Below are 27380 nucleotides of genomic sequence, written 5' to 3' on the forward strand. Positions count from 1 at the left end.
TGAGACCAGTGATAAGTCATCTTTGCTTCTGCTGATACAGAGCATTCCAAACAGTTCTCAGAAAAGCAGCTTTTATTTTTTTTAAGTCTTGGTTGCAGCTTCTGCTATCTTTGTGTAATGACTTGAACTCATTGTTTTAGCAGAAATGGTGAACAGATTTCTCTTACTAATGATTTTTAGTCTTGTCTTACGTGGTTGTCAGTGTCATTTTGTTCTAGGCTGAAGAGTTCTGTCTGTTGAGTTCTTTTTCTGGGAGATAGTCTTTGAATAAGACTGGATCTCTACAAAGTCTGTTTTCTTACTGTTTTCAGCTATGAAGCTGTAAAGGAGGATGGAAATTTTTTAATACTGAATCAGATTGGCAGAAGCAAAATCTCCTTGGATGGATCTATGTTTTAATATTCTAGCATTTTGCAGCACGATAGGATTTCTCAGAAGAAAACCTTTTTTCAAATATTTTCAGATTTACCAGAAGAATGCTTCAGGGAAAAGCTGATATCCAACAGAGTATACCAAGACCTAAAACACCCTACAGTACCATACAGTAATATACTTATGTTAATTTTGAGTATGATAATTCAGAATACAGAGGTTGTACAGATGTCAGGGTGCTGTGAATTTGTAAAATTCATTTAGACTTAGGCTGTACTATCTGTGCTGTGACCTCTTTGCCTCTACTAGCACAGAGGAGGAAGCTGTAAGATGCAAAAATAGAGTAGGGACGTAGGAGTGAGTCAGAAGAGTGGAGGCAAAAGCAAGCTGTCAGATGTGGGTTGGCTGTCAGGGTGAAACAGAGTTAAGAAAATTAAGTGATAGTGTGGAAAAGAAAGACTGATATTGGGAATACTGAAGCAATGGAACTCGGTTGTTGGTATATTAGATATGAGGTAATTATCCTATACTTGGACATAACATGTATTAATCTTAATACTCTATTATGTCATCATACCTAGATTATAGGGCCTCATAGAGGATTTGCACTTGGGATAGTTCAGGACATCTGAAAAAAGATGCTCTTGCTCATTGAACTTTTGCTTTATCAGTGAGGGGGAAAAGAAGATAATGGTGTATGGGGTAGGAGACAGCATGCTTGTGCTTGTAAATGTAATGAAGGGGGAAGGAAGCTTTCCTTTAGCGATATGAAGTAGTGGATAGTCTAAAACCTCAGTTCCATGGTATTTCAAATTTATTTTAAGTCGGAGGATATGGCTTATGATGACCTTTTTGTTTGTTTAATGATCTGTAAAGCAATAACTTCTGGGGTGGAGGCTTTACAAATCCTGCTTAGGTACCTAAATAGTTGTCAAGTGGCAAGTAAGAGCACATAAGAGAGCGAGTTCTACTTGGAACAAGGTATAAGTAGTGCAGGCTGAACACTGAACTGTAAAGAAAAATCCATCATTTTGAATAGCCACACATTATGGAAGTACTGATCATCTCACAGATTGAATAAAACAAGTTCCTTTAGCCATAGGGAGGTAGAGATCATGTAGGACTGTACATGGGTCATAGGTTTGTGAAGCCAATCACGTTAGCTTAGGCAGTGTTAATCAATGCATTTCCTAGGCCTGGAATATTTGGCTGTTCAGCCTTATTGCTTATATATACGTGCATAAATGAATATTTAATGTCAAAGTAGAGTCTTAGAAAAGCATAAAGCTCTAGCACATTTTGCCTAATTTAATAGTGAAAATTAGGCTGGCAGAACAGTTTTCCCCTACAGAAGTTTTTTTTTGTAGAGGTGCGCACTGTAGAGGAGAAAAAGCAAGCTCAAGGCATCTTTTGGAATGTCAGGAAGTTGGTTTCTCTTTTCTGTACAACATGGAGTCAGTTTCTCAGCATGCACTCTGAGGTATTGGGAGTGTAGCCCGCAGCCTGATGGATAGAACTTTCATGCAAATAAATTGAGAACCAGTTTACAAAACAGTTTGCATTGCAGGAGCTTTCATTTTGCAGCATGAGCAGTGGATGATTGAATAGTAGAGGGTCATGTGGCCCTTTGTCCATTTGTCTTGAATGTGAAATCTTGGAAGTGTTCCCTGTCAAACCCTATCCCTTGCTACTGCTCCTCCCCTTCCAGGGATGGTGAGTGGTTACCCACCAAAACTCTGCAGCGCTTAGACTTTCTCCATGCTCAGGCAGTGTGTGTACTTTCTCCATGAAGTCAAAGCTATTTCATTTTTTGTAGCTTTTTTTTTGTTGGTTTTTTTTTTTTTTTTCACTTGTTCAGCATTTGTTCGTAGGTATTTTGGGGGGAATGCAGTCAGTAAAGCCAGTGTGCATTCGTATGACTGACCTTGGAGCCAGGTGTGCTTCTCAGCCAGGTTTTCATTTTTGTGCTGTTTAATAATAATAATCATCTTTAACTGGAAGTCTGATGTACAAGAAGCAAACTTTAGAACATTTGTGATTGATTTTGTGATGACATGCATACTGCTAAGGTCAGGTAAACAGCAGACTTCTGGGCTTTTCTTATTTCTTTCAAGCTGACACAATCCTGATAAAGAGAAGGTCAGAGTGTTTTCTGTCCTGATGCAATTAGAAGATGTCAGCAGTCTCTCAGAAGTCAACACAGATGAGTTACTGCATAATTAGCAATTTAAGCTTTTGTCCTTTTCTCTAGAATCCTTTTTAAACTGAAACTCTGAAGTGGCTGCAGCTCCAGGTACAACTGAGGCAACTCTACTTTGCTGCCTTGAAAGGGTGTGCTCTTCCTCCCACCATGCTGTTTTCTTTCCCTCCTCCTGTTTTGTTTGTTTCAGTGGGTGGGGAGGAAGAAAAGATTGTTTCTGCCGTTCTGGTTAGTGAATTGGCTAATGGAGATTCTGACAAATGCTTTTGGGAGTGTGCAGTTGAGAATGAGGAGGGAGACTGGGACCTCCCTGTTTGTCAACAGTGAGCTCGTGTAGAATCATGCCCTGAATGATTATGATTAGTGTATGTTAGTTCAAAGGAATTAGGGTTTTCTGGTTTTATAACACTACCTCCTGCAGGGAACAGATTATTGCTTAAAACTGATCTTGAAACATAGGCAAATTATCGGATAGGGATGGTATTTGTAAGTTCTTTGAAACATTGTCATCATCTGAATGTCATAAAAAAAGCAAAATATTCAGATGAGAGTAATTGCTATCAACTGGGATATGGTTTTTGTATAACTGCCTAAAATCAAGTGTAGCAGGGAAAGATGGTCATAAAAGCTCACTTTAAATGCTTTCCTAAAGTCTGTTTTTATCAGCATTCAACTACAAGAACTTTTATCAAAGGTATATCCTCCTAATCTCTTGAAAGTGGTATTGTGTGCAGCTAAAGACAGTGAAAAAAATACATAAGTGGCAAGTTTCTTCAGTGCTTTTTTTTCTTGGAACTCATTTCTGAGCTTCCAAAATTTGACATGCAGGACTGAGAAGCTAGAGAGAGCTGCTGCAGCATATGTATGAATGTCTGAATTCCTTGTTCTCTGGCAAAAGTGCAGAGGGCACCATGATTTTGTCAGGCTGATTTTGGCATGTATGCTGTGGGTGACGGTTGCTCATCTAGTTACAGTATTTTTCTCTTGCTTGTTTTCTTGGATAAAATTGCTCTTAAGTAGGTTAGCAAGAACTAGAAAATTCAGAGTTTACTAGCTTATGGGTTTGCCTTTACACACAGAGATAACTTGATTTGTGAGGATTAAAGGCTCTGTAGAAGATGGGGAAAATACAGCTGTATGTTTGCCCTATCTGTAAGCTTTGCCCTAGAACTTGTAGAGACTTAGAGGATAGCGGGCATGACCTCTTGAGGTGCCGCAAGTTGTGCCACACAGAATACGCGTGAGCACAGCTGTGACTTGGAGGGTTGTAAACTCTTGCCACGTGAAATGCTTCAGATCTACTGTCTTAGGAGTTTGGTGGCAGTGGTGAAGGTGGTACAGCATGACTCAGAGCATACAAATAAATAAATCCAGCAGAATAAGGCTTGAGATGGTGTTAGTACTGGAGCACACACAGCAGTTTTAAAAAGAAGCTGCTTTTGTAATATACCGATGAAGAGTATAACATTTTTAGTATACTGATGCTTCTAATATGGTGATGAAAAGTTAGCATATATCATTCTTGACCTCTGTATCAGAGTGAATATCTGAGACTCCGTGTCAGAGTCTGGTTTGCTTTTTAATGCCATGAGAACAACAGTAACACTGGTTGCAGATGGAGTCTAGAGAACTGCTTCTCAAAAATACTCAGTTTGTGCTGGGTTTTCATGCATTGTGTGCCAAAACAGCAGAGTTTGATAATTGATGTGGTCAGAGTATACTGTGAACAAAAAAAAAATCTGTTTTAACTCAGGTTTGGGGAGACATACTTTAAGGTGTCCTCTCCTGAGAAAGCCTATTCAGGTTCTGCACCAAAGGTGTCTCTGCTAGTAAGCTTTCATGAACATTTATGGAGAGTTGTTCTGAGCGGAGTAAGCTTTCATCTGGCAAGGCTGCAAGCTTAAAAAGCCTTGTTAGACCTATGTTGTTTCAAAACTGTTTGCTAGTGCCCCAGATTGTAGGAGTGAGTGTCAGCTGCATTCCATGTTCATCAGATCTGCCTCCATGGTGCAAAAAAAAACAGTGGTGCTGTTGGTGATGCTCAGTAAAGATTTTGGGGCAGTATAACTGTGTTGACATGCTGATAAGCCTAATGAACCTCAGTTATCTTAGAATCTTTTACATGGATTATTTTTTGTTTGTTTGTTTGTTTGTCAGTTTTTTATTTATTTTATCCAGGATGGCTGACAAGGTAACAATTCCAGGCATTTCTGTTGCTGCTTTGCAGTGCTGGTATCAGTCGTTTGCTGTTTTTCAGGTATTTCACAATCTGTTTAGAAGACAAGCATTGGCAAACTTGAAGCTGCATTAGTTCTTGAGTAGTGGCTAGAGAGCTGCCCAAGCACACCTGTGATTTGTATTACCAAGATCTACTAAGTTAAAACAGTGATCAATGGGGTTTTAATGTTCTTCCTTACTACTAGTAGGCTAGAAGGTATATCAGCCTCATTATGCAAGGCAAAACTGTCTGATTCTTTCAAAACACACAATAGAAGTATTTGTTGATCAATTTTATTTATTTATTTATTTATTTATTTTTATATGCCCTATATATTGTTTCTGGTGTTTTTTCCATTAACATATCTTAAAAAATGCTTCATTATTCCTGCCTGTGACAGCTGTGTTTTTTCATTGATGTTTGTAACTTTCCTTTCCAAATTTCTACTCTGATACTCTAAGTTTATACTAATTATACCCATTTTAACTTTGGGTTTTATCTTGATTGTCTCCGTTTTATTTGTTAAAAGATTATTTTTAATTGCTGCCATACTTTTGCTTTATTTCTTTACTACTGTAACTTCCTGATAAAATTGTGTTTAAGAGTAATGGCTTCTGGTCCATGTGATACCCGTTAAGAGGATTTTAAAAACTTGAAAATTCCCTCTTTTAAAAATGTATTGTGTATATATAGTGATACTTTTTGTTGTGGATGGGTCTAAATAAACTTAGATTATTTTACTTGTTGGCTGTTGTCTTCCTGACCATTTTTCAATGTAATTTGGGTGTAAGTGCTTTCTTAGGAACTTGTGATTACTTGCAGTTTCTTTGTTAATCTGTCATAATGAGTTTCTAATGGGACAACAGTACCAAAGAATTTCCTGTTTATATAGACCAGAGGGAATCCGATGTCCAAGCTGGTACTTCTGTCGTGCTCTTTTGGGAGAGGGTTCCAAAGTGGATGTTGTTAATTTTGTGGCTCAAGAGAAATCCTAGATGTCTGTCCCTGTTAGGAAGTACTCACGGCTCTTTTCTTGTGCTAGTGAAAAATTTGGATACAGTCAAAAGATAGTTATTGGAGATGGGACTGGAGTTGCTGCTGGGACAAAGGAAGCACCTACGTGGGAACACAGGTTTCATCTTCCCTCGGACCAGTGAGGGTGTGCGCAGCAAGTTCACAATGTAGCAAGCCTATTGAAGAGGGTGTTAAGTTTCACTGTGGCAAAAACGCCTTTTTTAGAAGTTGCAAACTCTGTCTGTGCAGATGAACAGCTGCATAGCTGGCCTTTGATAGAGAGGGAGTTTGGTCTTGAATACTTCTTTTTATTCTTTATACTTGACAGAGGTTTGTGGTGTGTTTGATTATTATCTTTTTATTTGTTTGAACAAACAGTTTTGTTAACTATTCTGAAGCGTGCATGTAAATTATTTTAGAAGATTTTTTAACAAAGGGACATCATGAATACACTCTTTTTAACTTCCAAAGCTTTCTTTAAGTGACTTGGCTGCCTTGAATTTTGGCTTTAGGTATATCCTGATACCATCTTTCACTTGCAGATAATTTGAGTCATGGTGATCTTCGTCTTTTGCAAGAACCTTACATTTTGGAGTCCACGGGGACATTTTTTGTGCAGATTAAATGAGAAAAAAGGCTTTGGACAGATTGTTCCAAGTGATGCTCTGTGTGTTCCTACAATGTGGAATATGAAAATGTGTATGGAAACTACCTGATACAGAGTTTTTTAGCATTGTCTATGCCTTATGCCACTCCCCTGAGTAATTCCTTCAAACTTACAACAGAAGAGAAAGCAAATCAGGTCCCAGTTTCTTCTGGTTTTGTTCTGAATGTATTTCTGAAAGCAGAAATTAATTGAGTGATTGTAAAATGAAGTTATGAATATGTGTGTTCCACAGCCACTGGGGAAAAATTGGAGAGCTGCTTCCTGGTTTTGTTTTTTTTTTTTTTTGTTAAAAGTTAAGGTAAAATTCATAGACATCACTGTTATGTGTAAAAGACGCTGCACTGTGATGATTATTCTGAAGGTTTCTCAACAGTTCTGTGTTGCCCTGCCTTCAGAGCAAGGCCAGTCCTGAGGAGTATTGAGGTGTTACTGCTGATACACCTGGCAAAGGTGTTGTCTGACACCTGCAGAGTTGCAGGGACTGGAAGCTGGAGGTTTCTCACCTTACTACAATCTGGATAGACAAAATCTATATTAAAAATACCATTTTGAAAAAAACCAGGTGTTTGATTTTTACTGTAACAAGTTTGGCTGATTTGCTTTTTGATAATTTCACTTGAAATCTGTTCAAGTGTCGTTTTTTAGAAAAGCCTTGGTTTTCTGCTAAAATATTAGTGATCCTGTCAAAATAATTTCATCCTGAACCTTCTGATTCATAACCTAAGTCAGCTTCAAGACTTCATAGCATTTTTGAAAAGCTGGAAATTATTTCCAATTTATCTAGTCAATTCAATGAATTATAAGTTTGATCACAAATTGAATTTCTGGCATTTACATTAGAGAAGAATAGCTTTTGTTTTTCCAGTCTAGGAACAGAAAGTAGCAGAGGCAAGATATCTTTCCTTAAAAATGGAAAACTGAGAAACAATTTGTTTCCTTGTTTACATGTAGTCCTACCTTTGTTTAAGTGGCTTTGTGCACAGAATGTACTTTTGATAAATGAATATATTTATCATATTTAAGATTATCTGATTAATGCTTAAGCAATTTGAAATGTCAGTGTTACTTCTTATTTTATTATTGATTCCATCCATGTATGAGGTTTTTCATTCAATGTGATTATACTTACTTTCTATGTGTAAAATGCGTATAAATCTAACTGATGTATTATTCATACTTCACGTGTACTTTTTAATCCTATGTTAAATTGAGCTATACAAATTAGTCATTTATTTGCATAGATTCCTCTGCTTAGGGAGTAAAAGAATTCTGACTGATACCAGGCTTATCAGCTTACTATATCTGCTTTTACTACAATATGCTGTATAATGCTAAGGATAAAACCACACATGGCAAGTGCTAATTGAATTAGTGTCTTACTGCCTTTTTGTACCTGTCATCTTGGTTTCCTCTGTTAAAGGTGCTTTTTATTGTCAGCAGTAAGGTGTAGTAGGAAAGTGAGCACACAGAAAGTCTGTCTTGATTACTCTAGGATGCTCTATCAGCATGTAAATTTTTTCCCCTTGATGGGGTGAAGCTTTATCATTGAAGTTATCATTGCTCTTCTTAAATTCAATGTTATTGCTTTTATTCTACTCAGTTCTGCCACTTCACTTCCTAAAATTAGAAAGCAGTGAAACTTCCTGTAGATCCTGCTAATGCAGAAGATTAAACGTCAGCTGATGACTAGAATACAAACATAGCCTGTGAGTTCACAGAGAAGGGCTGATAGATATGGTCAGGTTTACTTTCTTCCAAGGCGCTGCAGTCTTTCACTATGAAGAACTCAGAACACTGTATAGAGATGATAGTCAGAAGCAGAGTTAAAAAAGAAAACTTGGCACACATGGTTTAAATTCAATAGAATATAGAAATTAATAAACCTACTTGTTTATGTAAACAGGTTCCCTTACAAAGTTTTATTTATGCCTTTTTGTTTTGCTAGATTATTTTGGCTAAGAAAGTGCATTAGGGGCTATCAGGAGGTTAAGTATTTTAAATTGAAAAGCTGCTTTGGCTCAAGAACTTGATTAGTCACCCATATGCTAAAAGCAGGTTATGTTTTCTCACACAAAAAAAACCAAACTATTTGAAATGCAGTTGGCTACTGTTTAATTTGACTGGGACAAAAATATGTGTCCTATATGACATTGCTTTCTCCTCCTCAAATATATTATCTATACATTGTATAACCCTGCAAACTAATCACTGTCTGCTGAAGTTGTAGCAATAAATGCCGAATGAAAGCATAACTGTATAATGGCACTATATTTTTACAGTATGCCAATTTTGTTTACTCCTGAATCTTGTTTCTTTTCCATACTTGTCGCAAGGTAGATGTGGAGGGTTGTATGGCTCTGTCCCACTGAGTATGGTGCATCAGCCACAGGGCCTGTTCAGCCTTGAGAAAAGGCGACTTAGGGGGGACCTCGTCACTTATATATGAGTATCTGAAGGGAGCATGTCAGAGGATGTTTCCAGGCTCTTCTTCATGGTGCTAAGCAATAGGACTAGAGACAGTGGGCAGAAACTGATACACAGGAAGTTCTACCAGAGTATGAGGAGGAACTTATTTACCATGCCCTGGAACAGATTGTCCAGAGAGGCTGTGGAGTCTCTGGAGATACTCAAGATTGTCTGGACACAGTCCTGTGCCATGTGCTTTTAGGATGACCCTGCTTGAGCAGGGGGGTTAGGCTGGATGACCACTGTAGTCTCTTACCACCTGACCCATTCTGTGATTCTCTGATCTGCTGAAATTGCCTCAGAAAGCAAGCTGTGAAGGCAGAGGCCAGAAAACAGAGAAAGCCACTTGTGAAACAAATGAGCCTGAAATTCAGTTCTGGATGCAAGTCCCAAATTCACTGATTTTTGATACGTTTCAACAACATGTAGCTAAAATGAGAATCCATCATATATAATTTACACATACTTACCTGCCTAAAGCCTTCAGGGTTCAAGACAGCTTGTGAATTTGCACATCGTACCAGCTGTAATACCATGGTGTCTGTCAGATCTTCATTTCTCCATTTTGCCTGCTAAACTCATGTTCTTTCACTTGGCATGTGGTTAAAAAGCTGCCTAAGAAACCTGAAAATATGTTTATAAGCAAGTTCCACAAAAAGTACTAGTGTTCTTTTTAAATTTAAAGAAATCAGAAGGAAAAGCAGAAGTTGTTTCTCAGGCACTGAATACCACAAGTTTAAGAAAGGGCCTCATTTGTGTGAACTTAAGACAGAGATTGCTTCATAGAGTCCAGTCTCTTCACCAACTTTGTCAATATGAGCCAGGAGAAAAAAGGCCATTCAGGTAAATAGATATACACCAGCATCAATAACTTGATGACCAAATGGTTTGATCTCTTCCAAAATAATTTCTTTTGGTGACATCTCATTTTCCAAGGGTTATTTGAAGAGATTAAGCAAATGTTTTTGGTAGATTGTCTTGAGATTTTTCTTTGAGTTGCAGTAGATGAATACCATTAAATTTTAATACTACACATTTAGTGTGGTGGTTTTAATTAAGAGATAACTTCTGGTATGGGAATTTCAAGTGTTCCTAAAAATAGATTTTCACAGAGCTAAAAATGAAAACAAATATCATTTTGGGAGCACATTTGCATGTAGGTAGCCTGGAATAGAATAGCTGGGATTATTTCAGCAAGAACAGGAAAGCAGACATTAGATTGGGTTGTTATGTCCCTGTAATGTCTGTCAGAATGAGTCTTGATCCATGACTGGGATTGGTAACACTGAGAGTCACATCTCTGGTTAGAGTAAATAATGTTGCAGCAGCCAACTCTCCTCCTCATTTACCTTGGCAGGAGGTTTGAGGGCAAGAATAATTCTATCTTGAAACACTCTGAAACTACTCAAATACATGTATCCTATTGCAGTCCTGATCAAGATCTATGAATAAGCATTCATTAAGATTTAAATTGTGGGAAATCCCTATAAGATTGATTTTTTAATAAATAGATTATATCAGTCTCAACAGCAATAGATTTTAGTACTTTTCATGAATTGTGTCCACAGGTAAATTTGCAGATTCAACTTTAAGTTACAAACTAGCAAAGTTTAAGGGCATGTAGTTAATTTCGTAATTCAGCGTAGCAAAGAAAACAAGATTGAATGGTAGGATAGAAATTACATTGTGCTCTTACTGCATATTTGAGCTAAACATCTATTGATTTCATATAGCTCCTGGTTGTGTCGAAGCTGAAAGAAAACATTAAGTGAACTTTTGTTGAGATATACTTATGTATAACTCAGAAAACTTAGACAAGTTGTTTACATGAAGTGGAAATAATAACTAGAGAAGTTTGAGTTCTGGAATGATTTGTCTATTTTTGTCAATGTTTGACAGTTCTGCAGGATTTGAATTAAGTAACGATGGTTAATGGATGCTCAGTTTCAATAACCTCTGCATGCCTTCCCCATGAGACTTGAATGGACATGAAAGGTTGCATCATCCTCAAGTAGTGTTTTTTCCTTAGGAGAAAGTGCCTTTCTCACCTGCTTTTGCAGGTGTCTAAAATGATTCTCATTTTCTGTGCTTAAAAGTGAAGTGTTTCCAAGAAATTTCTCTAGAGAAGAGTTTGCTGTAACTTGCAGAAGCCATGAGGTACTCTTGAAATGCTTTGGTAGTTTGAATTATTTGATATGGTGATAATAATTTTAACTATTTTTTATGGGCCAATTCTCCAGGATTTAAAATAGTAGGCCATTCTTACCAAAAAATAACACACAAGTGTATCATACACATAGATAGTATTTACAGGCAAGTTAAACAAAGTAACACTAGTCTAGCAAAAGGCTAATATTACTAGTTTAGCAAGGATATTTGCATTGTAAACCATACCATTTTAACTAGAAAGCATGCTTTAATAAAGTAAAATATTCAAACTTAAAACTGTATTTTGTCAGTAGGCAAGGTATCCTGTATTACCCCAGCTCAGTGAAAAATAGAAGCTGTGACTTTTGGGTTGGCTAAAGGAACGCTTAATTTCATAACTGAGCAACATTTGTCATCCGTAACACTAGTTTGATGCCTAAAGTTCTTTTACGACACCAAAAGTCTTCTGTTTCTTAATGTAAACATGAACATCAACAGCAGCCTCTCCACCCCATATGTACTGTATTAAACGGAGTACTTGGCACATGTAAAATACCTACTTTCATAGTGATTGCTTGAATAGTAAGTAAGTGTAGTAATCACTAGTATTTCATAACCTCATTTGTTGGTCATTCTTATTACCCTTTGTCCTGAAAGTGTTCCAGAATATTCAGTGATTCTTAGGACATAGTCATTATGAATATTAGAACCTTATAACATGCTATACTTTGTATGAAAACATTGAATTAATGACCAAGTAACAAATTTGATGGGGAAAAAAAAAATTCCTCCTTTGTTCTGGTGGCTGTAACTCCCAGATTACTTTGACTCTGTAGCTTGAAAGTTAGATAAGGCTCATGTTCCATTTCATACTTCTTACTGCCATTTCACTTGTTGGTGCTTCATTATTAATTATGGGGCAGCATAAATATGTAAGTTGTTGAAAGTGGAAAGTGTTGCTCAAATTTAGTTTCGTTCTTTTGACCAAATTTCTTTTTAGACCTTCTCAGTTAGTGGTTTATTGAAAGAAAAAAATCCTCTAAGAGTTGCAATATGTAAACTTACTTTTTTTTTCCCAGTGTTGGTGAAGATGAACAAAAGATGTGATTAGTGAACTAATGTGCTCCCTCCTAAGAAAGCCTTTCCTCATGAAGGCAAAAATCATTGCAGAATGAGACCAGTGTTCAAACTGTGGGGATTATCTCGTGGTGCTCACTTGGAGGTCAGCACAAGGATTTGGATAGGAACAGTAATTGTTGAGTTCACATTGTGAACTGCTCTGTGGGGCCATTATTTCAGAGGACTCATGGTAGACCACCTTTTCATGCCAACTGATGAATTTAATTCTCTTCAGCCTCTGTTTCTGTCTCAGTTTCAGTTGAAACTTCTCGGCAAAGAAGGGAGGACAGTGAAGTAGACAGAGTGAGTAATGTGATTTCCGTAGGAAGGCTGTGCAAGACCAGGTTGGATGGGGCTCTTAGCAACCTGATGTTCCTGCCCATGACAGGGATTTGGGATTAGATGAGTCCCTTCCAACCCAAAATATTTTATGATTCTGTGAAATCTTACAAACAAGAAACAAGGCTTAAATGTGTTGTGAATTTTAAAGTGAGAGTGGTAGAAGTGGTTGCTAATTTAAAGATACATCTTTAAAAAAGTGTCAGTTTGAAACAAGAAGCTTTAACACAGGCTTTGTAATGGGTGAAAAATCAGAGTGAAACTAAATTCTGTTTCTCTGATAGTGGAACTAGGACATGAAGATTAATTTCAGAACAATGCTACTTCTCTGAACACAAAACCCATTTTAATATAACCAAAGCAAATAATTCTGCTTTAATCTGATAAATATATTTTTCTATCTTAATTTTTTTAATTTTAAATTAGAATTTCCTTTCTGATCCAGTTTAGATTCAATTTAGCACAATGTGTCAGCATAGCTGTAAGGGAGGGAGTGTGGGTATGTGATGGCAGAGAGACTAGGCAACCCAAGGCGAAGAGAATGGGAACCACTTTAAACCAGCTCTACTGCTTTAATTTGATTCTCAGGTACATTAGCAAAGATGTTCATGTTCTGCTAAGTCCTGTTGAATCCACTGGAAGTACTTCACTCGAAAAATCAAAAAGGGGGATAAACTATTCTAGACCCACTGTGTGAGGTCTTCCTCCTGTTTCTGGTATTCACATGGCAATTCAGAATGACTGTTTGACTTGTTTTATCCCTTTAATATATTCTTCTGTGTTCATATTTTTGACTCTCTTCTGTACCAAGAGTAAAAAGGAAAGAGAGTTAAAAAGGAGAAAATGAAATGTGATGGCAGAGGTGAAATACATGTTTGTTTTCCTAATAAATGCAAAATAATTTATGGAATAGATCAGAATACTAATCTAATCAGTAAAAGGGTAGGTTTTAATCTTATTGTGGAGAATGGAGATGAATTTTGCCAAAACTTATTTTAAAAAATGTAATTTCTAAACAGTACATGGTTAGTAGTACATAGTTACTTCATTAGATATTAATGAAAATCGGTAAAATTTGTAGCCCCATGTAAGGTGCATGGTGTATGGCTCTGCTTCATGTGTATGGGACAGTGGTCTTACAGATTCATTGCTTCTTTCCCTACAAGATTTCTGACTTTTAAAAAATAATTACAATAATTAATTGTTTTTCCTGTCTTTTGGGGAAGAGTGCTGTCTGCTGAATTCTTTGGGTGGTTACTCACTAATGAACCAAGCACTTCTGATGCTTCTTTTAAAACTATCTCTTTTAAGGCTACTGACTAACTTAGTTCCCCGTCACCTGTGTTCTTAACATGTGGTAGTATCAAGAGCCAGCTTTATCACCTGCTACTTGCACTGGAATACAAAGTCATGGCAAATACAGTTAAAAGTCTCCCATGTTCAGCATGGTATCTGGTTATCCCCTTTTGAGTATTTATGGGAAAAGGTTAAAATACTGTTTCCGGCACAAACTAGACCTACCTAGGACGGGTCTGTGTGGGAGCCAGGTGCTGTTGATTTTTGCTGGCCTTCGCAGTCTAAGTTTCAAGTTGTTGTACAAATGGAAAGTGGTCCTCTTTACTGGACTTGTGTGTACTTCCTTTTTCTTATCAGAAAAGGTAACCAGACTTTGTATTCTCAACTTTGCTTTGACTTTATGACTAATTAGCCTGGTTTCTAAATTGGTCCTCAAAGGAAACAAGGTTTATATGATTGCACTGGTAGCTGTTGTTCTGTTTGAGGCCCACTGGCTAACTTAGATCAAATTTGGCAGGATAATGAGTGCTTCATGCGGAAATGCCTTTCTACCCGTTGGTGAGGCTGGGGTTGAAAAAGAGAGAAACCAGTTCATGGGATGAAGGGAATCTTGTGTGTGAGTCCCCATGTTCTTCTTGCCCTAGGAGCTGGCTAGTGTGTGTGCTCTACAGATGTGTTTTGCAAGCGCTTGGGAAGGGCTTTAGGATGACCTGTGCTTTCACTAAGTGGTAACTGATGCTTCGGGTGGGAACTGTGGGTCATGATGGGAGAGACTGGGGCTAGGGGCATATGAGTGTGAAGAACTGAAATGAATCTTGAAAGGGCTGTAAGAGAGGTGGAAAAGGAGGACCTGCAGCTGTGTCCTCTGTTCAGATTCTGGGACAGAATTAATTGTGAGAATTTATCTTTCTGAGTTACTGCAGCATCAGTGGAACTCTGGTTATTTACATCTTCATGTACGTTGCCTTTTCCTTTGTAATAACTTGCAGGCTGGGATCTAGAAGGGCAGTCTGTTCAGAAGCTATTGCTTTAAGTTTATCATGCTGCTCCAACAAGCTTTCCTTTTGTGGTTGAGATGTCAGTCTTTAACAATGGAGGCACTTCTGACACTTGATAAATACTGCATTTAGAAGTGAGCAGTGCAGTAGAAATGAAAAAACATGTAGATAAAATTTCTTTTATAACATTTGTTCCTTGGCTTTCTGTCTTAAGGTACCTGATGACAGTGACAAGTGCCTTTCCTGTGGAAAGTGCTGAGAGTGTTAGGATCTATCCAACACCTGCCTATACTTCTGTTAAGAAGAAAAAAAGGACATGGAGACATAGGATGCAGTAGATTCGTGTTTTTCAGCAGTAGAATCAATTGCAATTTGTTTTATTAGACTTAAGATAGGTATTACCTTTTTGAGGACCGCAGTGAGTTTTAATAAAATATTTTTGGTTGTTATGAATATGCAATCTCTGATTAATACCTGATAAGTGTATTGAAGCTCTCCTGATTCTTGCCATGTATGGCACAATGAACTGCCCAAATTTGGTCAAATATTTTTAGGCACTTAGTCATATGTCTTTTAATGTGCTGCATATGTAAGCTTTTGGTTCACTTAGCAACAGCATTTTCTTGAGTATGTCTTGCCAGGTTTTCTCATGTGTACTTGAAAAATAAGCAAGGATTGTTCTATGTTGGGTTGTGTCACAACCAGATGGTTGGGGTTTTGTTTTTTGGTGTTGGTTTATGGGGTTTTTTTTTGTTAATAGTGCTAATCAATTTGAAGATAGCCTTTTTTTCCACAAATGATGAATTTTAGGGAACTTTAAGATAAGCATGCAGCATATTAATATTTAATATTAAAATACCTACATTTGAAAAATATTTCTGATATAAATTTATTTTCCTTATAATTAGGTGGTGAATAATATTACAGACATAAAATATCAGTAGTTTGACAAATTGAATATCCAGAAAAACTGGATGTATGACTGTATATAGTTGATGTTTCTGTTATATGTAAACATCTGAGTTTCTTGAATTTGTTTTCCTCCTAAACTGATTAACCATGTCTTGCACTTGATTACTTCCTTAAGTTATAAAATGTCTTACAAAAAGAAGTGATTCTCTTCTTTCAGAGCTTATTATGAGTGTATAATCATTGTACACTGTTGATAAGTGGGAGAGACTGAAGACAAATATGCTTGACAAACTTTTAGTGTTTATTGCTGGAGTATGTTAAGAAACTAATTTATTAAAAGGACTGCTGATTTTAGGGATGAATATGACTATAAAGTTTTCAAGTTAGTTTTCAAGAATTCAAGAATGGGGTTTTGTTTTTAACTGTAAACCAAATAATGTAAGCACTGTATTGCAGTCTAGTTGCAGTCTAGCTGTACCTAACTAAAGCAAATGGACTCAGAGAAGGATAATTTGTGGCTGGTTTTGTTTGGCTGATTACACTGGGCAGCAACATTCTCCTCATGGTGTAGCTGTTGCCTCAGCATTGCTGAGTGGAGGAAAGCTTCAGGATTCATCTTGGAACGTGCAATTGCTTAACCAGGGATATCCAAGTTGTTTTCTTTCCATAGTAAAACATGGTGTAATTTGGGGTTTTTTTTCAGAAGTATTCTGCAAAGTAAAATTTATACCTTAATTGCATTTCATTAGAGGCATAATTCCCTAGTAGGATTTAGGAGCCCAGGAGCAGAGGTTCTCATTTCAGCCTTGTGGCTAAGTAGTATTGTTGATTTATTAAGCTAAAAAATTAATACCAGTCTTGTGGGGTCTAGCTGCTTGGAGTTCTTGCTGCCCTGAAATGCAGAGGGACTTTTCTCTCAGTTGCTCTGCCCTTTTAAGGGTAGCAGGATAGAAGTTGGCAAAGAAAACTTACCGAACACCCTGTGAGAAAAATACTTGAACACGGAGAAGAAAGGCAAAGTAGGAGTCAGTCAATATGGAGGTCTGGAGAATGGCAGTAGTTCTGAATCTAAGCAATGCTGTTTAAGAGATGCGGGCAGATGATAATATTTTTGCAATTGCCAAAATGATACTCAAGTAAGTTTATAAACAAAATTGATTAATAGACTGTTAAAAGATTTATGGTGGTGTAGAAGATACTGCAGTAGAAAACAGTAGGGGGATCTTGAAATACTATGTAGCACCCCTTTATACTCTGTAGTCTCATCTACATTACAGGAAAAACAACATTATGGTATTGTTTTCAAAGTGCTTCCCTAGCTCTTAGTCACATTTCTACTTCATGGTGTAGCTGTTTATTCAATTTTAATATCCACTCAAGTGTCTGAGCTGGGCCTGGGATAAAGTGAGGACCTGAGGAACCACTTTGTACTGGAGAATAAGGTTTCAGTGAGGGTTGTAAAGGGCTTCTCAGAAAACCAGAATGCATTTACCTGAGAAAATAATATTTTTTTGCTTTTTTAAACTGTTTAAATTTTAAAAGTTTATAAATGTGAAACACTTGTTGTTTATCTCTCAGATTCTTTCTGTCTGGCTGTCAGACCACAACAAAGAAAGTCCACCTCCTCATCAGAACTGAAAATACTTACCTTTTCTCCTGAGGGTTTTGCTTAAAGATGCACAGGATTGTAGAACAGCTTTGATATTAACTTCTTAACTCTTTCTTTCTTTCTTTCTTTCTTTGTAGGCTTGTATAGATGATAACGTAGATATGGTGAAATTTCTGGTGGAAAATGGAGCAAATATTAATCAACCAGATAATGAAGGCTGGATACCTCTACATGCAGCTGCTTCCTGTGGATATCTTGATATAGCAGAGTAAGACTTTTTCCTCTATTTTTAAAATCTATGTATTTTGCTAATACATTGCTAAAGAGACAGTAGAAGCAGATGGTATTCATAAATTGTGTTTTTAGTTACCTCTGGGATGTGTAGTGAGGATGAATGCTTTTATGTTGTCTATTGATTGTGAAGTGTGTTGCATTTTCTCTTCCTAGTTTTTTTACATTGCATATTAGGTAGATACAAACATAAGACTGCCTATGACTGTCAGATTATTTCTTTATATTATTATTTTCTGTAGAAAGGTTTTTATAGGGGAAGGCACAGGGACAATGTTCCAAATTACATTGATTACTAGTCTGAAACATTATCTTGGGATGTCTATGTGTAGGAGGTAAGTTTTACAGTTGTATTTGTAGTCTTGAACCATTTGTTTTTCAGCTATGGTGTAGGACAGTTGACTAGTTATTTTGGCTGTGGAGCAAAAGCCTACAGTAGAAGCTAGATGTCTGTTTCAGTATTAGTTAAAACTTACTCACTGAGTTCCAGAAGTGGTTTTGTTATTTTTGGTCTGTTGAAGGCCACTGAAGGTGTGCTAAAATCAAATTTTTTGAGAGGTTGTTTGAGCCTGAAATTATTCTTCTGAGAAAATGTGCTGCATATGTTGTTCAGCACACTGTTGTTGCAGTTAAGCAGGTAATAAAGTATTTTTTAAAACCCTTTGAGTAAACACAAAATTAATTAATTTCACCAAACTCATTGTGACATCTGATCCAGTATAAGATTTGGATAAAATAGAAAGTAGTATTTTATCGTGTAATTATGTACTAATTGCAGCAGTGAAGAATGAAAATTGTGAGTGTTTTGTGAGTTTGAGTTTTTCTTGCTGCAGTCTAAAGGGAAGTGAAAAATTCTGGGTACTCTAGTATACCATTTTCCCTGGGATTTTTTTTTTTTTTTTTGAGGCGTTCACCGGGTGATGTGCTTCATATATCCTTGGTATACCCGGGGCACTGTGTGTCCACTAACTTTGCAATCTACCTATGCAGGTGTTTGATGCTGTAATCCCCCTTTCATGAGTATTGGAAGTGTTTATACTTCTTGACTGTACTATAACAAGAATTTCCCTGCAAAATGAGATAATATAAGCCTTTCTTCAGTTTAGTGGAGGCAAAACACCTGTATTTATTCAACAATAGGAAAAAGTTTAGTTAAGTGATCTTGATGTGTCGTTGCAGCCAAACATAGGCACTTGTTCAGGAAAGAGACAGCAATGTCCCTTGTCCTCTGAACAGTTTTTCACTATTGACTTAGATATCTGTTATCTAGCTGGTTCCTATTCTCTCAGATTGGAGCAGAACCTCTCTATGTATTTTCTATGGGTAGCTTTTAGAGAAATGGGATTATTGAACTGTAGTCCTTTGGGATGTGAGACATCTAAGATGTTGGAAGAACAGTGTTTCTAAGGTGCATGGAGTTTTGAAGATCAACTGTTGAAACAAACTTCCATATACAGCTGAGACTTGAGTGTAGCAATATTTATATCTGATGAGGCACATGGAGCTTAGATCTTTAGACTGCTTCTTCAGGATCTCAGCTTCAAATAATTTACAAAAATGAATTCTATAAACCACAATTTGCAGCTGAAGCAAAACTGGGGGAAGGTGAAAGGAAGATACAACAAACTACAAGAGATTAGAAATTTCATTTTTATTTGGTCCATAGTATGTGCTGGATCCGTCATCTGCTTTAGTGAGGATGCATTCCTGGGAAGTGTGAGAATATGTGTTTGTGCACATCTGTGACTGAATCCCATATATTTTACTTATAGCACCTATTTTTGTGCAAGAGAGAACACAGAGAATGAGTTCCGTTGTTTTCTAAGTTTGTTAATAAAAGGCTGGGGGGAGAGTCTCACCTGTGCTTCCCTTTCTCACTCTCCTGTGGAACTGCTTGTTGCACAGCTTTGTAGTGCTTCTCAAACTGGGGACTTGGTAATCTTGTTTCTGCTTCTTCTGTTTCCATCTTAAGTTTTCTTAGGGCTTCCTTCCTTCCTTCCAACTACTTAGTTGGAATTTACTTACTAAATAGCACAACTCTTTTAAATCGTCCAAATTTGTAATCTGACATTTTGTATTTTTAAATTCGTAAGAAAAATATTACATGATAGCATGCTTTGATTAGTTCAGGCTTGCATGTCTCAAAAATCTGAAGTTATGTTTAAGAAAGGAACTGAACTAGGAGAATGTAATTCTAATCTTAAAATTGTAGAGTATTTGAGTTGGCAGGGACCTTTCATAGGACATCTAGTCCAACCCCTCCGCAATGAGTAGGGGCATCTATGACTAGATTGGGTTATTCAGAGCTATGTTCAACTTGGCCTCGAATTCCAGGAATGGGGCATCTGTGACTTCTATGGGCAACCTTTTTGGGCGTTTCACCGTAAAATCATTTGCATTGGAAAACACTTCAAAGGTCATGGAGTCCTATGTTTGTCTGAACACCACCATGACAACTAAACCATAGTAATCGAAACATTCCCTCTTTCAGTTTGAAGCCATTTCCCCTTTTCCTGTTGCTACATGCCCTTGTTAAAAGTTCCTCTCCAGCTCTTCTGTAGGCTCCTTCAGGCTGCTATAAAATATATATATATGTGCTCTAATGTACACATTACTCTTAAGTAGTCCCTGCTGCTACTCAGATGGTCCTGAGTGAGTGCACCCATGTGCTGGAGATCTGCGAGAAGTACAGAATATGGAGGTGGTAATGAGCTTTTCTGAAAAAAACTGGATATCTCAGGGAGCCACCACTTCAGCAATGTTTTTGCCTTGGTCCCATGCTAGTTGTTAGTGGGCTGAATTTGTGGCATGGCCTCCCACTTGTTGGGATTTTATTTTGCTCTGTACTGTCTGGTCTGTGGGCTTGTCATTGCAGGTGTAATCCCTGTCCCTGTTATCCTGCACTGTGTTCACCACTCTGTGACAGCTTCTCCCAGCAGTACCTCCTGTGTCATTTCGGTTTTCTGCTCCTTCAGAATATTCTCTTGAATATGCTTCCTGTCTCTTCTAAAAAAATGCATCTTCCACTTTAAGAAATGTTTGTCTTACAGAAGGCCACTTCAAGTGAAATGCAGTAGGGAACATAGTTTGATGTGTAACAAAGTGTCAGCTGCTTGCAAAGGGGGAGGTGTGCTGTAAAAGTAAAATTTCTGGTATGGAAGACAACTGCTCCTGTTGTTTCTGACATCTGTAAATGCTGGGAGTGTTTCAGCTTACTGGAAATTCTTGGAACACTTTAATTTTAGAATTGTCAAATTAGTTCGCTGTTCATCTAGTTTATGATTATGTAAGTCAACTTACAAGCAATTGTAATATAAATACATTTTAAATCAAAATTCTTCAACATTGCCATAACAGGTGGATGTTGTATAGTATGTTCTCTTTTCTGTTCTCCATTATTTTTAAAGCTTTGGAAAACTTTATCCAAATAAGCTTTTTTTTCACTAATTTGTTAGTGTGAATTAAGATGTCAACATGAACTGCTTTGTAAAATTATAGTTATGTGAAAAGAAACTTGAGGAAAGGAGGACTTGAACAGAAATTTTGTGTGCGTTCTTTAAGATGGTATTTAATGGGTAGGACCCTTAAATTCACCTTTGTACGACTCTTTCCTTATGTATAATTATTTTATCTGATCGATATCTTCTACAGTAGAAAGGTTTCTATAATATTTCAGTATCAGAGAATACACAAATAACTTTTTGAATGCAAAAAAAAGTAGTGGGGGAGGGGAAAATAGTGCAAAGTGGCATTTAAGAAATACTTTTTAAATGCTTACTTTTTTTATTTCTCTCTGCTGTGTATTGCATCAGATTGGAATAAATCTGAAGTAGTAGAAGTTTCTCTTTTGTTCAATAATTAAAATTTGTGTTAAAAATTATTTTCTTGTGGGCTTTGTAGGATGCTTAGTTGTGAGTGTGTAGTTGATGTATTTTGAACCTTGTTTGCAACTGTTCAGAGGCTACTGTACAGTCATACTACTTAAATAGGAATGCTTTTCAATTCTACCCAGAATGAAAGTTGCATCTTCCAAGAAGTGTAAGAAAAGTGTTTTTCAAAACTAACATAAAGTCAGTGGCAGTTACAGTTTTGTTGCAAAAAAATCCCAAAAACCAAAGCAGGAGAGAGATGTCTGCTGAAGGACGAATAGCATTTTCATACCTTTATGTAGTAGATATTACAACAGTTTGACAAACGTTGCTGTAGATACTAAAATTCCTCTTGGGTTCAAGGGACGATAAATCCATGGAGGGAGAATACATTAAAAAAATACTAATGCGGAATACACGCATATAAATGGAGTCTGATTGAGAAAGTCCATGGAGGTAGTTGGAAAGATATTATATGAGAAGTAGTATGTATTTGCTCTACTTTTAGTCTCCTTGGAGATCATATGTCTCGAGACGGGCTAGGTGTCAACTGGATACTGACTCTGTATAGTAGCTTTTATGTTTGAGAAGCATGTTTGATACCTGTAGTTTGATACCCATACAAATCCTAAGACTTAACACAGTTTCAAAGTACACCTCCTTTATTTAAGAGGTTTTAAAGGCTGAAGCATATGATTACAGTCATAAACAGAAAAACATCTCAAGTTCAGAGTCTCCTCAATCAATTTATTTAAGAAGAGAATAGTAGTTTGACCAACTCTGCTGCTGTAAAACACAGCTCACTCACTTTTCCTTTCTGCCCAAAGCTTCCTATATTGTATATCCCCTCCTTCCCCTAATATTTAAAGCAGACTTTGAAAGGCTTGTATGTAACCACAGGCTTGCTGCTGACGCCCATCTGTTTTTCCAGACTCCAGACACCTGAAAGTGAACCCAGCCAAACTTGTTTGCTGAAGCCTTTTCAAACCACTGTCCCAGGATCTCCCTATTTTAGTAACAGTCCATTATGCTAAATGAGTGATCCTTGTCTGATAGACAGAAGACTCTGAGACAATCCTGCAAACCTGTAGTTGGATATCTAGATGTTCTGTCTGAGACAATCCTGCAAACATGTAGTTGGATATCTGGATGTTCAGTGATAAGTGGTTTTCTTACAGCTCTAATTGCCGTGGGGGGACTGCTGTGGGTGCTGCCTGGTTGTGATTCCTTCCTGTGGTACAGGACCAGTGCTCACCTGGCAGCAGCTAGTCAAAAGAATTCAGTGGAGTTGACAACATGATTAGAGTGATCTAACTTGAGACTATTGCAGAAACAGACAGATACTCACTTCCACCCTTGGTTTTACCTCCTCCACCTTCCCTCTTGCGTTATCTAATGATCGTACAACAGTGTGGGAACTATAGGCATAAGAATAGCCTTCAGGGGCTTTGGAGGCTTTATACTCTTTTGGATCACTGAGCTGACCTGGCTTGCCAGCAGCACTTGGCATAGATATACAGGTAAAAAAAAAAAAAAAAGTCTAAGCTGCTTTTCAGACATATCTTGTACTTCTGATCAGAAGCCTGGCTGAGTAGGGCTGCCTGTTCAGTAGTGGAGTCCCATGCTTCATCTCACACCTCGTGAGCCTGAACCACTTGGTACTGTTCAGTGGTCTTTCATGATATCTGAGGATGTTGGTGCCGCAAAGTATGTTTCAAAGCAGTAGTTTTTAATCCGTTTTCTCTCAAGGTATCAATAATTTGATCATCTGAAGCTATTTCTTACTAATGAGTTTTTAATCAAAACTCTTTTGCTGTAACCCATTTTAATCCTAAAGAGCAAAACATTACTTAGGCAAAGCACAGTAATAAAAATGTCAGGGATGGCTCCTATCTCCTTCAGCTTGGTTCCAAGTTACGGTTTTATTTAAGTGAGTAGGAAGTGATATTACTAGTGATACATTCAGAAATGTATGTTCAGAGAATAATCAGAAATTTGTGTTTTTGTATGACAAGGTAAAGCTTGTGGTCTGAAGTGCACCCCAGGCAAACTGATGATACAAACTTGTATGGGGTTTGGTCATAAAGAGATGCTACAAGGTAAAGGGATGTTTTGGTCAGGATCCAAAATGTTTATTTGAATACTAGGAAATGTTAACTGGAGGTGTAGAATTAAAAGGAAAAGCAAGCAAAGATGAAATATCATACAACCCACTCAAGAAAATGAGGACTTCAGAAGGATAAAACATACCATGTGACAGAATAAAGACAGGGAAAGATATATTCCCAGCCAAGGAAAAACAGCTCTTCTAGAAGGATGACTGACTATTACAAGTTGATACTGGTAAAGTTGCAGTGTTTGTTTTAAGAGCTGTGAAAAGGTCACTGCAGACTTCAGAAGATTGTTTTACTTAATTTCCATTTTCTGCCTTCTTTCTGGAAAAACAGATTGGGAAAAAACATGTCCCCTAGTCTCCTCTCCCCCCAGTGAAAAGTATGGTGCTCTGTGCAACATAAAAGTTCTTCCTTCTCCAGACTTGTATCGGTTATCTGCAGGGATAAAGCTAAATTCTGTTAGATAAAATAGTGGACAGACTGGGAGAAGATCAGTGAGATAGTATCAGTTGGCATTTCCTTTTATGAAGATGTACTGTGGCAGTGTCCTGTTTCCAGCATGTTTTTGCTGCGTATACATATGTCCTAAGAATAATGAAACACTAATGTAATTGCTAAGGTTGATGGTGAAGTTCCCTTTTTGAAATCATGTCATTATATGGTAGAGTTTAATCTTTTCTACTGTGTAGCTGTGATCTGATGTGTAGGTAAAACCCAGCTGACAGAAATACACAGTAAAATATGGTTGATGGGTTAGAGGAAACTATAGGATTTAAACGATTTTCATATATATTTGTTCAAGTGTGGGAGTCAAGGAGAGCTGGTCACTGTATAATACATGAAGTATGTGCTCTATAGCTGCCTTCTTTCAGACTGGATTACTGTGTGCATCTCTACTTGTGACTAAATATTTTTAGTTAGTGTATTAGTATTTACTAAGTGTTCTTGTTCTTCTAAGGGTAAATGTAGTAGAAATTAAGTTCAGAGATACCTTCATCAGGAAAACTATTTCATGGAAAATATCTTTTTTTCTTTTAATACAGTTTAGCAGTTAATTCAGTCTAATGAAAGGTTAAGGGACTGATGCCTGTTGTAATGCTCAGAACCCTCTTAGTTTTTGGCTGAAAAAGAATTTGAAAATGGAGATGTTGTCTAAAAAAAATCCTGTTTTGAGAAGTGAAATAGGAGAGGTCTTACTTGTTTCTCACAAAACTTTGGTTTTGTTGGAATCCTGAGAACAATTTAGAGTAGAATTCTTACATCTGAATTCTGAAGTTGAAGGTGATACATATGGAAAACATACAGAAGTGTGATAAATACGGAAACTTGAGAGCTTGGATAGACTCACAAGAAACAACACTCAGGTCCTTGCTGTCTGATAGCTTGTAACTGCCCATTAAGTTCCTATTTTCTATTTAGGGCTAGAACATAGGAGAACAGCTCTAGGTAGATACAAGAGCAACCAAGTTCTGAATTGCACAAAGGCTTGGTGAGTATGGCATACTGTCACACATGGAACCCTCATCAACCAGTTCAAAATTGCTATATAACAGAGGTGGTGATAGATTCTCTGTAGACTGTGGAATCTATGGAATTATTAGTGCTGTTGACCACTGAATATAGTATTCATTGAGTTATCTGATAGAAGAATAATTTAATTTGCGCTAAAGTTGGTTTTGAGGATTGTTTTCTAGGAGAAAACAAGGTTGTGGTATAGATTGTCATCTCTGTCCATCTCAGTTTTTATTTTCTTCCAGCTTTTACTTGAGCGGTTTTCTCTGTTGTGAGTTTGACGCTATTCTAGCACATACAGTGGACTTTCTAGTGACACTAAAGCAATTTATGACCTACTTATCCTGTCTTAAAGCCATGTCTTTTGTTGGCTAGCCTAAACTACGTCATTTCAGTGCAAATGATCCTAATCTGCATCTGCTTTTCTAGTCTTATCCCTGACTGAGGCAGGATAAAAGATATTTGAATTCCTCTAAAATGCATGTAGATGTAGCCATGATATCTCTAGACACATAAGGGTTGCTGTGCATTGATGAAAGTGAGTTATTTGGGTACAATTCAGATACTACGTCACAGAAATGTGAGGGTTTTCTATAAACAGTGGATATGACAGGAAAAAAGTATAAAAATTGAATTATTTGAAACCTCTATTTCAGAAAAGATACTACTTATCAAATTTGAATGAAGAGTAGGACTTTAGTTTGGAAGAGGAGTGATTTCAAGGAAATTCAAAGAGGACTGAACATGTAAACAATTGCTATGTAGTGCAGATTGCTGGTATCTAAGAAGGGGTCAGACTAAGTTCAGTACTACAGAGTGATGCTAGAAACTGCCCTGTGATAGTAATGTTGCTTTACAGAGAGGTCTGCTTACTATATTATTATGTCATGTAATTACAAATAAGTTCTGTAATGTAATATGCTAAGATCTGTTTAGCACAGGAAAAGAATTGATCTCGGTTTGATTTTTTCTGATATAAATGCGAGCATGTGGCTTTTGGAGAAAAACAAGCCTGTGAGGTCCATACTCGTAACTTCTGCTGAAATAGAAATCAACATGTTAAATCATTATTTTTGATGCTACTGTACCCAAATATAGCAATGCTGCTTCTGGCAGAAGGCAGGAGGGATAGTGAGCTTCAGGAAGGATCAACTCGTGTTAGCTGAGGAAAGCAGGAAGCAGCATGGTCTTCCTTCTCCTTTCTCCTCTTCTGCCTCCATGCCGCCTTTTCTTCTCAACCAGTGTAACTCAATCCCAATTGTTCATCTTGATGACAGTTCTGTAAATCGCCACAAATGCTTGGAAACTTGCTATGGGAAAACATTGCAAGCATAGTGTTGTCAGCTGGAGTTACAGTATGACCTCTGCAGCTGTATGAGACATTTTTCACACTCGGCCTTCACTTTTGCACAATATGCTGCAAACTTCAAAATTAACACTTGTTCAGGAAATGACATTGTTCATTAAAATAACATTTGATACGCACTTTAAAAATACTTCTTTTGCTTAATTTCATTCCTGCAGAAATTTTTGCCCTATATTCCTTCTGGCAATGCCAGGCTCCACTTCTGTTTTTTCTTGCGTGCTGGTTTGTTTGGGGTTTTTTTGTGGTTGGTTGGTTTTTGGTTTGTTGTTTGGGTTTTTTTAAATAAATATGCCGTAGGTTTCCCTGTATGGCTTTCTCTGTGTTTTCTACTTTACTTTCTTCATTCAGTGTTTCTTTTCACCTAAATGTTGCTCTGCCACCTCTTTCCCTCTATGTGTAGAAGATAAAATATGAAGGCTTAGTTGCTTTTCAGAGGCTGCAAGTAGGAATTTTTTCTGTTACATCTTTGCAGTATGTAGCTGGCCACCTACGTATAAATATTTCTAGAGCTGGCTTCTTTCAGAGGTTTCTTGGAACACAAGAGGACTAAAACTAAGCACATACTGTTATCTACAGTTTCTTTTATGCTCCTGCGTACCAAGAAGAAAGACAGATGGGATTCTACTTAGTGTGCTTCCTTGTGCATGCAAGTTGCAGTGGAGGCTGGGAACAGCCAACTATGCAAAATTCAGTGGTGTGTTGCTATGTTTTGGAATGTTGGCTTCATAATCATAAATATGTGTTTTTATATAGGTACAATATTTTAGAAGTGATTGAAAGTACTATTTACATAGGAAGACTTTTTGTTTGTTTTTTTCACTACTTTGATAGCTTTGGGAATATTTGACAATTTTGAAGCAAAGATGTGTG

General features: G+C 37.2%; 1 protein-coding gene across 3 annotated transcripts in view; it reads left to right on the forward strand.

Annotated features, from left to right (window-relative positions):
* LOC131591677 (protein phosphatase 1 regulatory subunit 12A-like) overlaps window positions 1–27380 on the forward strand; it is a 112199-nt gene that overhangs the window by 26082 nt on the left and 58737 nt on the right. For all 3 annotated transcript variants that reach the window (XM_058862607.1, XM_058862608.1, XM_058862606.1), the window contains exon 2: window positions 17496–17626. In XM_058862607.1, coding sequence (XP_058718590.1) covers window positions 17496–17626 — 131 coding nt within the window. The remainder of the gene's footprint in view (window positions 1–17495; window positions 17627–27380) is intronic.

The sequence above is a fragment of the Poecile atricapillus genome, chromosome W, assembly GCF_030490865.1.
Source record: "Poecile atricapillus isolate bPoeAtr1 chromosome W, bPoeAtr1.hap1, whole genome shotgun sequence".
NCBI classification, from domain to species: domain Eukaryota; kingdom Metazoa; phylum Chordata; class Aves; order Passeriformes; family Paridae; genus Poecile; species Poecile atricapillus.